Genomic DNA, 13,943 nt, shown 5'->3' on the forward strand with positions numbered 1-13,943 from the left:
TGCGTTTGGTTCTCTATTCCTCGAATGTAATTTGTGCAGCCTGGTGCGTAAAGCTTTACGCTTTGGGCATTCCTTTGTCTCCCCAATGCAATTGTGATCCAGTTTGGTTGAGACATTGCTGTCGGTTTTTCTGTCCACTTAAATCAGTACATAGGTAGTGCATAGGTAATTAGTAAGCGTATCTGCATGTGTCAGTTGCACGGCGTAATTGTTGCTCTCTCAGATTGGATGTGCATATGTAATTGTCGAATGTTATGTTGCGATGTTGCGTTTTGCGCGTGAGCTCGGTGGCTTGGATAATAACAATGTCTGAAAGTTTTTTTCTTTGCAAATAATGATGCATTCGGTGATGTGCATTCTCGACACTGGACTGTACTAATTTGCAAATTGTGTTGATTTGATTGTAAGAATATTGTGGGTGGGAGAAGTAGGCTTTATAGCCAATAAACAATCTACGTACAAACCTATCGTATGCGTTGTTATATGGATGGAAAAGTCCTGTGCCATCATTCATGTGCCATTATTGTTTTTTATAGCATTCTTGTGTTTTAGACTCTGCATTGCATATATTTGGTGAGACGTTTATTGGTGTCTAGAGTGGAGTCGATCGAAAAAATCTAACTTTCAAAATGCATTTTATTTTCAGTAATTTACAAAAGCCGATGTGTGTATTGAAGAGTCAAACAACATACAATCCCATTCTGTAGCAAATCTATTGTAAACGTAATCATGTTTTTTAATCAATTTCCCAATTTGAGTGCGCACTCAAAAACCGACCAATCACTGTATTCACCGATTCCAGGTTAACGGCAACAGACTGTCCCTATAGCCTTCACCTGCTTCCAAACATTTGGTTCAGAGGTTTTGGCCAAAAACCGCGAAGCTGCTGTCTGCGTGGACTGGTGCTGAAGCTCCCCTTTCAAAGGCCAGGACCACTGACAAATCGAAAGACATGGCTACGAACGGCACCAAAGCAGATGGACAAGTAACAGAACTTAACGAAGTGGCAACTAATGACAAACCCAAGTCACTGGACGTGAAAGGGGAAAATACGAAAAAGGATCTTCCCGAAAGAGAAACATGGGGAGGGCGATTCGATTTCCTTCTGTCGTGTGTAGGTTATGCAATTGGACTGGGCAACGTATGGAGATTTCCATATCTCTGTGGAAAAAACGGTGGAGGTAAACACGATTTTTAAAAAGTGATATAACCTACATATAACCTAAGCTCATTTCACTCTTAAGTAGGCCTAAGTGCTTAGTCAATTTTGAGCACCCTAATTATTATGAAAAGTGATTACCACAATGTCCCTTGTGTAAGAGCACAGACACGCATTTTTCATATCCTACTTGAATAAGATTCCAATTAGCTTCCACAGTGGGCTGTAAGTAACATTCAATTGCGTATGTCTCGTTTTATTCTGACATTTATATTTGGTTTGATTTACTTGTGTTTATGCAGGAGCCTTCTTGATCCCCTATTTTTTGACACTCATATTCGCTGGGATGCCCCTGTTCCTGCTGGAGACTGCTCTTGGTCAATACACCTCAATTGGTGGGCTTGGAGTCTGGAAACTGGCTCCCGTATTCAAAGGTATACATTCTACTCATGCAATGCTCTTACTGTATGTCTAAAAGCATTTTTTTGTATCAAATCAAATTCCTAGTAGTCAGGTGGCCCCTTGTGCACCTATCTTTATGTTCTTCTGTAAGTCTCTGTGAATATGTTGGAGCATTAGGAGCATGCACAAAAAATGTCATCAATTTCCATCTCATAGGTGTTGGCCTTGCAGCAGCTGTCCTGGCCTTCTGGCTTAACATTTATTACATTGTCATCATTGCCTGGGCCATTTACTATCTCTACAACTCCTTTACCACTGTAAGTACCACACCTTTACCACCTACAACTCCTTTACCACTGTAAGTACCACACCTTTACCTCCTACAACTTATTTACCACTGTAAGTACCACACCTTTACCACCTACAACTCCTTTACCACTGCAAGTACCACACCTTTACCTCCTATAACTCCTTTACCACTGTAAGTACCACACCTTTACCTCCTACAACTCCTTTACCACTGTAAGTACCACACCTTTACCTCCTACAACTTATTTACCACTGTAAGTGCCACACCTTTACCACCTACAACTCCTTTACCACTGTAAGTACCACACCTTTACCTCCTACAACTCCTTTACCACTGCAAGTACCACACCTTTACCTCCTATAACTCCTTTACCACTGCAAGTACCACACCTTTACCTCCTATAACTCCTTTACCACTGTAAGTACCACACCTTTACCACCTACAACTCCTTTACCACTGTAAGTACCACACCTTTACCTCCTACAACTTATTTACCACTGTAAGTGCCACACCTTTACCACCTACAACTCCTTTACCACTGTAAGTACCACACCTTTACCTCCTACAACTTATTTACCACTGTAAGTGCCACACCTTTACCACCTACAACTCCTTTACCACTGTAAGTACCACACCTTTACCTCCTACAACTCCTTTACCACTGCAAGTACCACACCTTTACCTCCTATAACTCCTTTACCACTGTAAGTACCACACCTTTACCTCCTACAACTCCTTTACCACTGTAAGTACCACACCTTTACCACCTACAACTCCTTTACCACTGTAAGTACCACACCTTTACCTCCTACAACTCCTTTACCACTGCAAGTACCACACCTTTACCTCCTATAACTCCTTTACCACTGTAAGTACCACACCTTTACCACCTACAACTCCTTTACCACTGTAAGTACCATACCTTTACCACCTACAACTCCTTTACCACTGTAAGTACCACACCTTTACCTCCTACAACTTATTTACCACTGTAAGTACCACACCTTTACCACCTACAACTCCTTTACCACTGTAAGTACCACACCTTTACCTCCTACAACTTATTTACCACTGTAAGTACCACACCTTTACCACCTACAACTCCTTTACCACTGTAAGTACCACACCTTTACCACCTACAACTCCTTTACCACTGTAAGTACCACACCTTTACCTCCTACAACTCCTTTACCACTGCAAGTACCACACATTTACCTCCTATAACTCCTTTACCACTGTAAGTACCACACCTTTACCACCTACAACTCCTTTACCACTGTAAGTACCACACCTTTACCACCTACAACTCCTTTACCACTGTAAGTACCACACCTTTACCTCCTACAACTCCTTTACCACTGTAAGTACCACACCTTTACCTCCTACAACTCCTTTACCACTGTAAGTACCACACCTTTACCTCCTATAACTCCTTTACCACTGTAAGTACCACACCTTTACCACCTACAACTCCTTTACCACTGTAAGTACCACACCTTTACCACCTACCAACCACATGGGGTTGAGACAAACACGTGTTCCAGCTTTGCTCTATGCTCTCTGAGGATTGTAACATGCTTGTTGATGCCATGTGAGATTTCTCATTGTGTCAAGGAGGAAAGCATACATTATCCTTCCGTTTTTCTACGTTATCCTTCTGTTTTTCAGGAACTTCCATGGAGCTCATGTGGCAATCCATGGAACACAGAAAAGTGTTACTCAAACTACAGTATAGTTGATAACACCAATCTTACCAGCGCGGTGATGGAGTTTTGGGAGTAAGACATTAACTGCTTTTCTTTTTGCTTCAGCACAGCATTACAGTACCCTGCATGACTGCTTGAGAAGTAAAAAAGGACATTTCCTTTGCTGCAAAGCATTCTCCCAGTCTGTATAATAATCTTACTGTTACTCTCTTTGATCTTATAGGCGCAACATGCATCAAATGACTGATGGCTTGGAAAAACCAGGGCAGATCCGAGCACCACTGGCAATAACACTGGCCATCGCTTGGGTCCTAGTGTACTTCTGTATCTGGAAAGGGGTGAGCTGGACTGGCAAGGTAAGATATTGGTTTCTCATGGCAGATTTAGGTGTATGCAAAAGCTCTCTGTCATCCATGTGTGACAGTGATGCAATATTAATCGTTGTCATATCACCTTCATCAATCATTTATATTGCACTGACTATTGCCCAGATAGACTTTTAGAATGAGAGGAGAGACATCAAACCCTCATGTTCAGTAATCATATTCAGGCTCATGGGGCTTTCTCTAATTCCAATTCTCCTGATACAGAAAATTGGGGAGAAATTTGATGATGAGGAGGAGGAGCAAACAAGCCCTCTAAAATCTGTTTTTTCCCATTTCTCTCTCCCTCAGTTGGAACAATGTTACTCCCTGGTGTTGCTACGATTTGGAAATCTAATGTGTCATGTGACCATAGAAAATAAAATTTGTTGTGGTCACAAAACCACAACATTTCTTGACTGGATTTCTGTTATTTATTTTCTTCTCTTTTTTTCTGTTCTCTGTGCAAGAGATTGGAGGACAATAAATCCATTGGTATTCCTCTCTAAAGAAAAGGCCTTTGTTTAAGACGAGACTGAATTGCAAATGTGTTAATTCAATGGCGTATAGCTCATCTGCACTTGACAGTGTTAACATGCATTCATTTCCTGCTGATGGTGACTCATTTATTTGACTTTCCAGGTTGTGTACTTCTCGGCCACGTACCCCTATTTCATGCTTTTCATTCTGTTCTGCCGTGGAGTGACTCTACCTGGAGCTATGGATGGAATTCTCTTCTATATCACCCCTAACTTTGAAAAACTAAAAGAATCTGAGGTACTGAATGAACTTATCATTCTATGTAAGACAAATACCTGTATGGGAGTCATTCATTTTTCAGCCCCTTTGTCAAACGGCTAAATGGTTCTCTCCCCTTGTCAGGTATGGCTGGATGCTGCCACTCAGATATTTTTCTCCTACGGTTTGGGACTGGGCTCACTGATAGCTCTTGGCAGCTATAACCCTTTTAATAATAATGTTTACAGGTAAGATGGAGGTAGGCTTCTATTAAATGGAAAGATAATGTATCAGACAAAACCTGAAAAGGCAACAATTCGACCAGTATACCTTAACAGTAAATGTAACTGTAAAGTGGACCTTACTATCAGCCATGTACAATGAGAAGCCTAAATTAACGTTATTATAATCGATAAAGTATACTGAACAAAAATATAAATGCAATTATTTTACTGAGTTACAGTTCATATAAGGAAATCAGTCAATTTAAATAAATTCATTAGGCCCTAATCTATGGATTTCACATGACTGGGCAGGGGCACAGCGATGGGTGGGCCTGGGAGGGCATAGGCCCACCCACTGGGGAGCCAGGCCCAGTCAATAAAAATGAGTTTTTCCCACAAAAGGGCTTTATTATAGACAGAAATACTTTTTGGTTGCATCGGCTGTCTGAGTGGTTGGCCTCAGACGATCCCACAGGTGAAGAAGTCGGATGTGGAGGTCCTGGGCTGGTGTGGTTAAACGTGGCCTTTTATTGTCCCCAGCACAAGGTGCACCTGGGTAATGATCATGCTGTTTAATCTTCTTCTTGATATGCCACACCTGTCAGGTGGATGGATTATCTTGACAAAAGAGAAATGCTCACTAACAGGGATGTAAACAAAATTGTGCACAACATTTGAGAGAAATAAGCTTTTTGTGCGTAATGAACATTTCTGGATCTTTTATTTCAACTCTTGAAACATGGGAACAACACTTTACATGTTGTGTTCATATTTTTGTTCGGTATACTATAATTCAGTCTGATATGGGGCCCTTCATATTGCTTTGGATGTGGTAGTATACATCAAATAAAATTAGCCAACAATTTCACAACCTCTTCCCCAAACAGCACATCCATGGTTCTAGGTCACACAAATTGCTCATCAGTTATATAATGATGCAGACTCAGCTTGCGTTTATTTCAATTTACTTGTTGTTTATTAGCGACCCAATATTATTTAGCTACATGCCACACTTTATATGATGCAATTAGGTTTGTAAATAAGGATAATTTTGGAAAATTCTTCTTTGCAAATATTGGTTTGACATCCATTAGAAATGGACATTGCATTATTTAATATTTAAGTATTACTGTGACATTAAACTTCTTTGGAAAAAAGAACATTGTTCCCCATTGGAATGCTATACAAAAAGCAAATTGCATATATTTTTACAATCTCAGTGCACACCTTATGTGGCCAATTTAAATATGTTACTAAGCAGGGATATGTTTTCCACTCAGCAAGAATAAGGAATCAACTTTCTCTCTCCTGAAAAGGGCCTTTTTAGGAATCCATGATGATGTTACAAAAGAGATGACAGATCACCTTAAGCTCTGACAACAGGACGTTTTCATGTTTCCTTTCCCCAGAGACTCTATCATAGTGTGCTGCATCAACTCCTTCACCAGCATGTTTGCGGGCTTTGTCATCTTCTCTATTGTGGGCTTCATGGCGAATGTGACTAACAGACCAATACAAGAAGTCGCAGCTTCAGGTAAACTCAATGCTCCCTCAGAGCACAATAGGGGAGTAATGTTGTCTATTCTGACTCCTGCTCACTGCCTCAATCCACACAGAGAAATGCAGCTCGGAGAACAGCAAGCTAATGCGTTGTGTTGTGTGTTTGGTATGCAGGTCCAGGCCTGGCTTTTCTGGCATACCCCGAGGCTGTGACCCAGCTGCCTATTTCTCCTCTCTGGGCTATCCTGTTCTTCTCCATGCTGCTGATGCTGGGGATTGACAGTCAGGTAAGGCTGTTTTCATTGACTGCTCCCAGATCTGTTGGGGCTTTAGCCCAATCCTCTCACTATTGTTGTCATGCCATGTCAGGGGAGTTGGCTAAAGCACCTACAGATCTGGGACCAGGCTACTTAGGTTCTGACCTAAATGTGTAAGCACAGGTATATATGACACTGGTTTTCTCTGGTTTCTCCACATGAGAAGCACACTGGCTAATACATTTTTTTTCCTAGTGGACAGATATACTGTAGCTGAGCCTTGACTTTTACTGTCAACTCCTTTTAATGCAACTATATCACCTCTCTCTCTGCCCCCGGGTGCTCTGTTCTCATGCTTTCAGCTTGTGTATGATATTTGGGTAGCCTAACTCTAAGGCCATTGAGTCTGCTAGTAATTATGCTAAATGCTGCTACTCCCGTTTACACAAAACAGATAAATCACAACATTACACACTTGCGCTCTGACTATTTTTGTAATGGAATTGTAAACGTTCGTACATACAGCAAGAGAAATGGCTATATGACATGTTAGAGTTATATTTTCAAGGTCGCTGCCAAAATGGGGTTGCTAGTGCTTAAAAACTAATGGAAATACACTATATATACAAAAGTATGTGGACACCCCTTCCAATTAGTGGATTAGGCTATTTCAGCCACACCCGTTGCTGACAGGTGTATAAAATCGAGCACACAGCCATGCAATCTCCATAGACAAACATTGGCAGTGAAATTACCTTACTGAAGAGCTCAGTGACCTTCAACGTGGTACCGTCATAGAATGCCACCTTTCCGACAAGTCAGTTCGTCAAATGTCTGCTCTGCTAGAGCTGCCCCGGTCAACTGTAAGTGCTGTTATTGTGAAGTGGAAACGTCTAGGAGCAACAACGGCCCAACCGTGAAGTGGTAGGCCACACACGCTCACAGAACAGAAGCGCCGAGTGCTGAAGCTTGTAGTGCATAAAAATAGTCTTTCCTCGGTTGCAACACTCATTACCAAGTTCCAAACTGCCTCTGGAAGCAACGTCAGCACAATAAGTAAGTTTGAACAACTTGGCCATGTACTGTTATAATCTCCACCCGGCACAGCCAGGAGAGGACTGGCCACCCCTCAGAGCCTGGTTCCTCTCTAGGTTTCTTCCTAGGTTCTCTGCCTTTCTAGGGAGTTTTTCCTAGCCATTGTGCTTCTACATCTGCATTGCTGTTTGGGATTTTAGTCTGGGTTTCTGTATAGCACTTTGTGACATCGGCTGATGTAAATTGGGCTTTATAAATACACTTGATTGATTGAATAACTGTTTGTCGGGAGCTTCATGAAATGGGTGTCCATGGCCGAGCAGCCGCACACAAGCCTAAGATCACCATGCGCAATGCCAAGCGTCGGCTGGAGTGGTGTAAAGCTCGCCGCCATTGAACTCTGGAGCAGTGGAAACGTGTTCTCTGGAGTGATGAATCATGCTTCACCATCTGGCAGTCTGACGGATGAATCTGGGTTTGGCAGATGCCAAGAGAACACTACCTGCCCGAATGCATAGTGCCAACTGTAAAGTTAGGTGGAGGAGGAATAATGGTCTGGGGCTGTTTTTCATGGTTCGGGCTAGGCCCCTCAGTTCCAGTGAAGGGAAATCTTAACTCTACAGCATACAATGACATTATAGACGATTGTGTGCTTCCAACGTTGTGGCAAAGGTTTGGGGAAGGCTCTTTCCTGTTTCAGCATGGCAATGCCCTTGTGCACAAAGTGATGTCCATACAGAAATGTTTTTTCGAGATCGGTGTGGAAGAACTTGACTGCCCAGCACAGAGCCCCATCGAACACTTTTGGGATGAATTGGAATGCCGACTGTGAACCATGCCTAATCACCCAACATCAGTGCCTGACCTTAAATTGCTCTTGTGGCTGAATGGAAGCAAATTCATGCAGCAATCTTCCAACATTTAGCGGAAGGCCTTCCCAGAAGATTGGAGGCTGTTATAGCAGCAAAGGGGGAACCAACTCCATATTAATGCCCATGATTTTGGAGTGAGATGTTCAGCAGGTGTACACATACTCTTGGTCATGGGGCTGCAGGTAGCCTAGTGGTTAGAGCGTTGGGCCAGTAACCGAAAGGTTGCTAGATCGACAAGGTAAAAATCTGTCATTCTGCTCCTGAACAAGGCAGTTAACCCACTGTTCGTAGGCCATCATTATAAATAAGAATTTGTTCTTAGCTGACTTGCCAAGTGAAATAAAAAGATTGTGTATTTGCAGTGTACTCAGACCCCTTGACGTTATCCACATTTTGTTACGTTTTTTCCCATAAGCGCAAAGTGAAAACAGGTTTTTAATTATTTTTGCAAATTAATTCAAAATAAAAAACAGAAATACTTTATTTACATAAATATTCAGACCCTTTGCTATGAGACTCGAAATTGAGCTCAGGTGCATTCTGTTTCCATTGATCATCCTAGACATGTTTCTACAACTTGATTAGAGTCCACCTGTGGTAAATTCAATTGATTGGACATGATTTGGGAAGGCACACACCTGTCTATATAAGATCCCAAAGCATGTCAGAGCAAAAACCAAGCCATGAGGTTTAAGGAATTGTCCATAGAGCTACGATGACAGAATTGAGTCAAGGCACAGATCTGGGGAAGGGTACCAAAACATTTCTGCAGCGTTGAAGGTCCCCAAGAACACAGTGGCCTCCATCATTCTTAAATGGAAGAAGTTTGGAACCACCAGGACTCTTCCTAGAGCTGGCCAAACTGAGCAATCGGGGGAGAAGGGCCTTGGTCAGGGAGGTGACCCAGAACCCGATGGTCACTCTGACAGAGCTCCAGAGTTCCTCTTTGGAGATGGGATAACCTTCCAGAAGGACAACTATCTCTTCAGCACTCCACCAATCAGGCCTTCCTCAGAAAAAGGCACATGACAGCCCGCTTGGAGTGTGCCAAAAGGCACCTAAAGGACTCTCAGACATGAGAAACAAGATTCTCCGGTCTGATGAAACCAAGATTGGACTCTTTGGTCTGAATGCCAAGCGTCACATCTGGAGGAAACCAGAATCGCTCATCACCTGGCCAATACCATCCCTACAGTGAAACATGATGGTGGCAGCATAATGCTGTGGGGATGTTTCTCAGCGGCAGGGACTGGGAGACTAGTCAGGTTCGAGGGAAAGATGAACAGAGAAAAGTACAGAGAGATCCTTGATGTAAACCTGCTCCAGAGCACTCAGGACTGCAGACTGGGGGCAAAGGTTCACCTTCTAACAGGACAACGACCCTAAGCACACGGACAAGACAATGCAGGAGTGGCTTCAGGACAAGTCTCTGAATGTCCTTGAGTGGTACAGCCAGAGCCCGGACTTGAACTTGATCGAAGCGATTTCTTTATTTCTAATATTTTCTACATTGTAGAATAATAGTGACGACTATGAAATAACACATGTGGAATCATGTAGTAACAAAAAAAAGTGTTACACAAATCAAAATATATTTTATATTTCAGATTCTTCAAATAGCCACCCTTTGCCTTGATGACAGCTTTGCACACTCTTGGCATTCCCTCAATGACTACCTCATGAAGCTGGTTGAGAGAATGCCAAGTGTGTGCAAAACTGTCATCAAGGCAAAGGGTGGCTATTTGAATAATCTCAAATATATACTGTATATATTTTTTTTTTAAATAGTCAAAATAAAGAAAAACCCTTGTATGAGTAGGTGTTCTAAAACTTTTGACCAGGAGTGTCGCTGTGCAGCGACGCTCCCCATCGAACCTGATAGAGGTTCAGAGGAGAAGAATGGGAGAAACTCCCCAAATACAGGTGTGCCAAGCTTGTAGCATCATGCCCAAGAAGACTCGAAGCTGTAATCGCTGCCAAAGGTTCTTCAACAAAGTACTGAGTAAAGGGTCTGAATACTTATGTAAATTTTATATTTCATTTTCTTTATTGTATAAATTAAAACAAATTAAAAACCTGTTTTTGCTTTGTCATTATGGGGTATTGTGTGTAGATTGATCGGGGGGGGGGGGGGGGGCTATTTAATCAATTTTAGAATAAGGCTGTAATGTAACAAAATGTGGAAAAAGTGAAGGCATCTAAATATTTTCAGAATGCACTGTATGTATATATAACATGGTGGTCCATGTATATATATACAAAATAAAATGTATATATATATATATATATATTCTACCATTTATTTAGTTAGTTCTGGATAATATGTTGGTTATTACAATGTATGCTTTCCATGATCTGAATTAATTCAATATAATCCATCAATATCCGTCGTCTTGGTTGCATGGTTATCATACCATACATGGACCACCATGTTATAAATAAACAAATGTATATTTGCCCATTCAGTAAAATGAATGTACAACAGTGATACTATCCTTCTAGGGATCCATGTCCCTGTAATTTCCAAGTACCAGTGCACTTTTTTGGTCCTTTTAAGTTAAAAAATAAATAAATAACAATTTAACAAATTATGCCGTTGATAAAAATGTATTTATTGTGAAATAAATTACAAATAGGAACAAGACTATCAATTATAGATGAAACATGAAGTGTTGCCTTGCATAGGTACTAAGGAAAGTACTGTAAATATCTCCCCTTTTTAACTGAGTGCCCCCCATTTTGTGTGTGTGTGTGTAGTTCTGCACAGTGGAGGGCTTTATAACAGCTCTGGTGGATGAGTTTCCCAGGGCACTGAGGGGCAGGAGAGAGCTCTTCATCGCTGCTGTCTGCCTGGTCTCTTACCTGATCGGCCTGTCCAACATTACACAGGTACAACACACCACAGCACACCACAGAACACGCTAGCTCTCTCTCTCTCTCTCTCTCTCTCTCTCTCTCTCTCTCTCTCTCTCTCTCTCTCTCTCTCTCTCTCTCTCTCTCTCACTCTCACTCTCACTCTCTCTTTCTCCTCTCTTTCTCACGTCACTGTGTCAATTCCACTAATGCCATTGACCAACCAGTTAAACCTCCAAGCTCAATGATACAGTAGTTGATAGAAAATGTGAATTACATTGGATAACACTATTGCTGTTTAATTTAATTTATTTAAAAAAAGATTTGTTTAGACCATTCTGTTTGTTTGATTACACATGCTGTTGAAATCGGATCCCAACACTCATTTTTCCGTCTGAGATAAGGACATTGATATAATGTAGAGACCACAGACCACTGCATATGGGTTCTTCTCGTAGTGTGACTCATCCATCTGTGTTTTGTCACTAGGGAGGCCTGTACGTGTTCAAGCTCTTCGACTACTACTCTGCCAGTGGGATGTGTCTGCTCTTCCTGGTCTTCTTTGAGTGCATCTCTATATCCTGGTTCTATGGTAGGTAGAGTCTCCAGGCAACATCAAATACACACAGTAGCTACATTATTGCAGTGAATAGTATACATCAGACACACCCTATTTCAACATGACAAAATGACTTGTTACAGTGATATATCCTCAGGCAAGATTTGTGAAAAAGAAATTAAAGCGTTTTTTCTCTGTTCCTAAAATGAGGGGATGAACAATGAATGAACTAGATAGTCTAGGTAAATTTGAAAGTTGAATGATAGAATAACCTCACACCTGTCCAAAGACATTAGTCCAGCTTCAACCCCTGGGACTTCAACTCTGCTCACGTGTCCTACACTGCACCACCTCTCCTTCCTCATCACAATTCATGGCAGACTAGCGGTACATTTTGAAGAAATTGATTTTGAATACTTTGATCATGCATTCCTTTGTCTCACAGGTGTGAACAAGTTCTATGACAACATCCAGGAGATGATTGGCTACAAGCCCTGTATATGGTGGAAGCTGTGCTGGGTCTGTTTCACTCCTCTCATCGTGGCCGTAAGTAGTACACCATACACATCCAATACAACATCATGACATGAAAAATGAAAAGAACCAATAACATCAATAATGATAATAGGGACCACAATGGAAATAACGCCCAACTGTATTGCGCAATCCTGGTCACGTTTAAAAAAGGCTTTGTACTGTGTGTATATATCTATTATTTTTTACTGTCAAATAAAATCAATCAATCAGTCACTGACCTGCCTCAAGCAATTCTGAGACAGAGACAGAAAGTGCCTAAGAAGCGGTGGTGTCAGGATTAATAAGGATCGTACCATGTCTCCCACAGGGGGTGTTCCTGTTCAGTGCAGTCCAAATGGTTCCTCTCACCTTGAACAACTACGTGTTCCCTGCCTGGGGCCAGGGAGTGGGCTGGCTCATGGCTCTGTCCTCCATGGTCCTCATTCCTGGTTACATGGTCTACATGTATCTCGGACTCAAGGGCACCTGGAAAGAGGTAAGTGACATGATTAATGATTATGGATATAGTTCTCCCGTTTCTCTAAGTGCAAGAGAATCAATGCAATTTGGTGATGATTGATATGTAACCTTAATGGTAAAAAAAAATCATGTTTAAGAACTAGTAAAAATATAATTTCAGTCAGGTTCTCCTCTCTGGACATGTTGGAGTTGCACTCATTGTGTTACTTAATGAACTGTTTTGTTGTGAATTTTTCTCAGCGCCTGCAGATAATGTTTCAGCCGCCTGCAGTGGTCCGACGGCCACAGGAGAATGGGCCTGAGACAGTGGTTGCGGAGACCAACATAGCTAGTCCGTCTGACCCGGCCAACCCAGTTAACCTGGCCAACCCAGTTAGCCCTGCCAACCCAGGAAGCCCTGGCAACCCAGCTAGTTCTGGCAACCCGGCTAGTTCTGGCAACCCAGCTAGTCCTGCCAACCCAACTGCTACAAGCCCGGTTGCTGTAGCCCCGGCCAGCCCAACACCTCCAGCCATTCCAGTTACTCTGGCTAGCCCTGTGAACCCAACCAGTCCGACCGTCCCAACCGTCCCTACCGTCCCTACCGTCCCTATCACTCCAGCCAACCCAACCAGCCCTACCAGCCCACCACCCAATCCAGTTAGCCCAACACCAACTGAGCCAGCCATCCCACCACCCAATATAGCGAGCTCAACCAACTCAACCAACCTTACCAACCTAACCAACGCAGAGGCCAATGTCTAGACAAGGCAGAACCCTCATGGAGAAAGTGCAGTCAACGGCGAACATTACCAAGGACTTCCAAGATTTTTATTGATTCACCTACCTCCATGGGCAATATCTGATCAAACCGGATTTAAAAATCATGTTTAATTTTTCTGCATTTGTAAAGCCAACCCGCTAATGTTTTTTTTATTGGTATGCATTACAAATACAAAAATCAAAGACTGTTAGTGTTCACAAAATCTAC

At 42.2% G+C, this 13,943-nt stretch overlaps 1 protein-coding gene across 1 annotated transcript; it reads left to right on the forward strand.

Moving 5' to 3' along the window:
- The first annotated feature begins 952 nt into the window (after positions 1–952).
- LOC120061633 (sodium- and chloride-dependent GABA transporter 1-like) lies at positions 953–13,717 on the forward strand. The gene is made up of 14 exons (XM_039011536.1): positions 953–1,181; positions 1,462–1,593; positions 1,778–1,878; positions 3,540–3,649; positions 3,801–3,933; positions 4,582–4,716; positions 4,822–4,925; positions 6,311–6,435; positions 6,576–6,688; positions 11,323–11,454; positions 11,908–12,010; positions 12,423–12,523; positions 12,822–12,989; positions 13,214–13,717. Exons 1-14 carry the CDS (start codon positions 953–955, stop codon positions 13,715–13,717), a joined length of 2,190 nt encoding a protein of 729 aa, XP_038867464.1.
- The last annotated feature ends 226 nt before the right edge of the window (positions 13,718–13,943 follow it).

Source organism: Salvelinus namaycush, chromosome 16 (assembly GCF_016432855.1).
Source record: "Salvelinus namaycush isolate Seneca chromosome 16, SaNama_1.0, whole genome shotgun sequence".
Lineage (NCBI taxonomy): Eukaryota > Metazoa > Chordata > Actinopteri > Salmoniformes > Salmonidae > Salvelinus > Salvelinus namaycush.

Excerpts from the sequence above, each read along its gene's own strand:
- LOC120061633 (XM_039011536.1), top strand. The coding sequence starts at position 953 with ATGGCTACGAACGGCACCAAAGCAGATGGACAAGTAACAGAACTTAAC. Across the intron at positions 1,594-1,777 it reads ACTGGCTCCCGTATTCAAAG|GTGTTGGCCTTGCAGCAGCT; the intron begins GTATACATTCTA and ends TCCATCTCATAG. Across the intron at positions 12,990-13,213 it reads TCAAGGGCACCTGGAAAGAG|CGCCTGCAGATAATGTTTCA; the intron begins GTAAGTGACATG and ends AATTTTTCTCAG.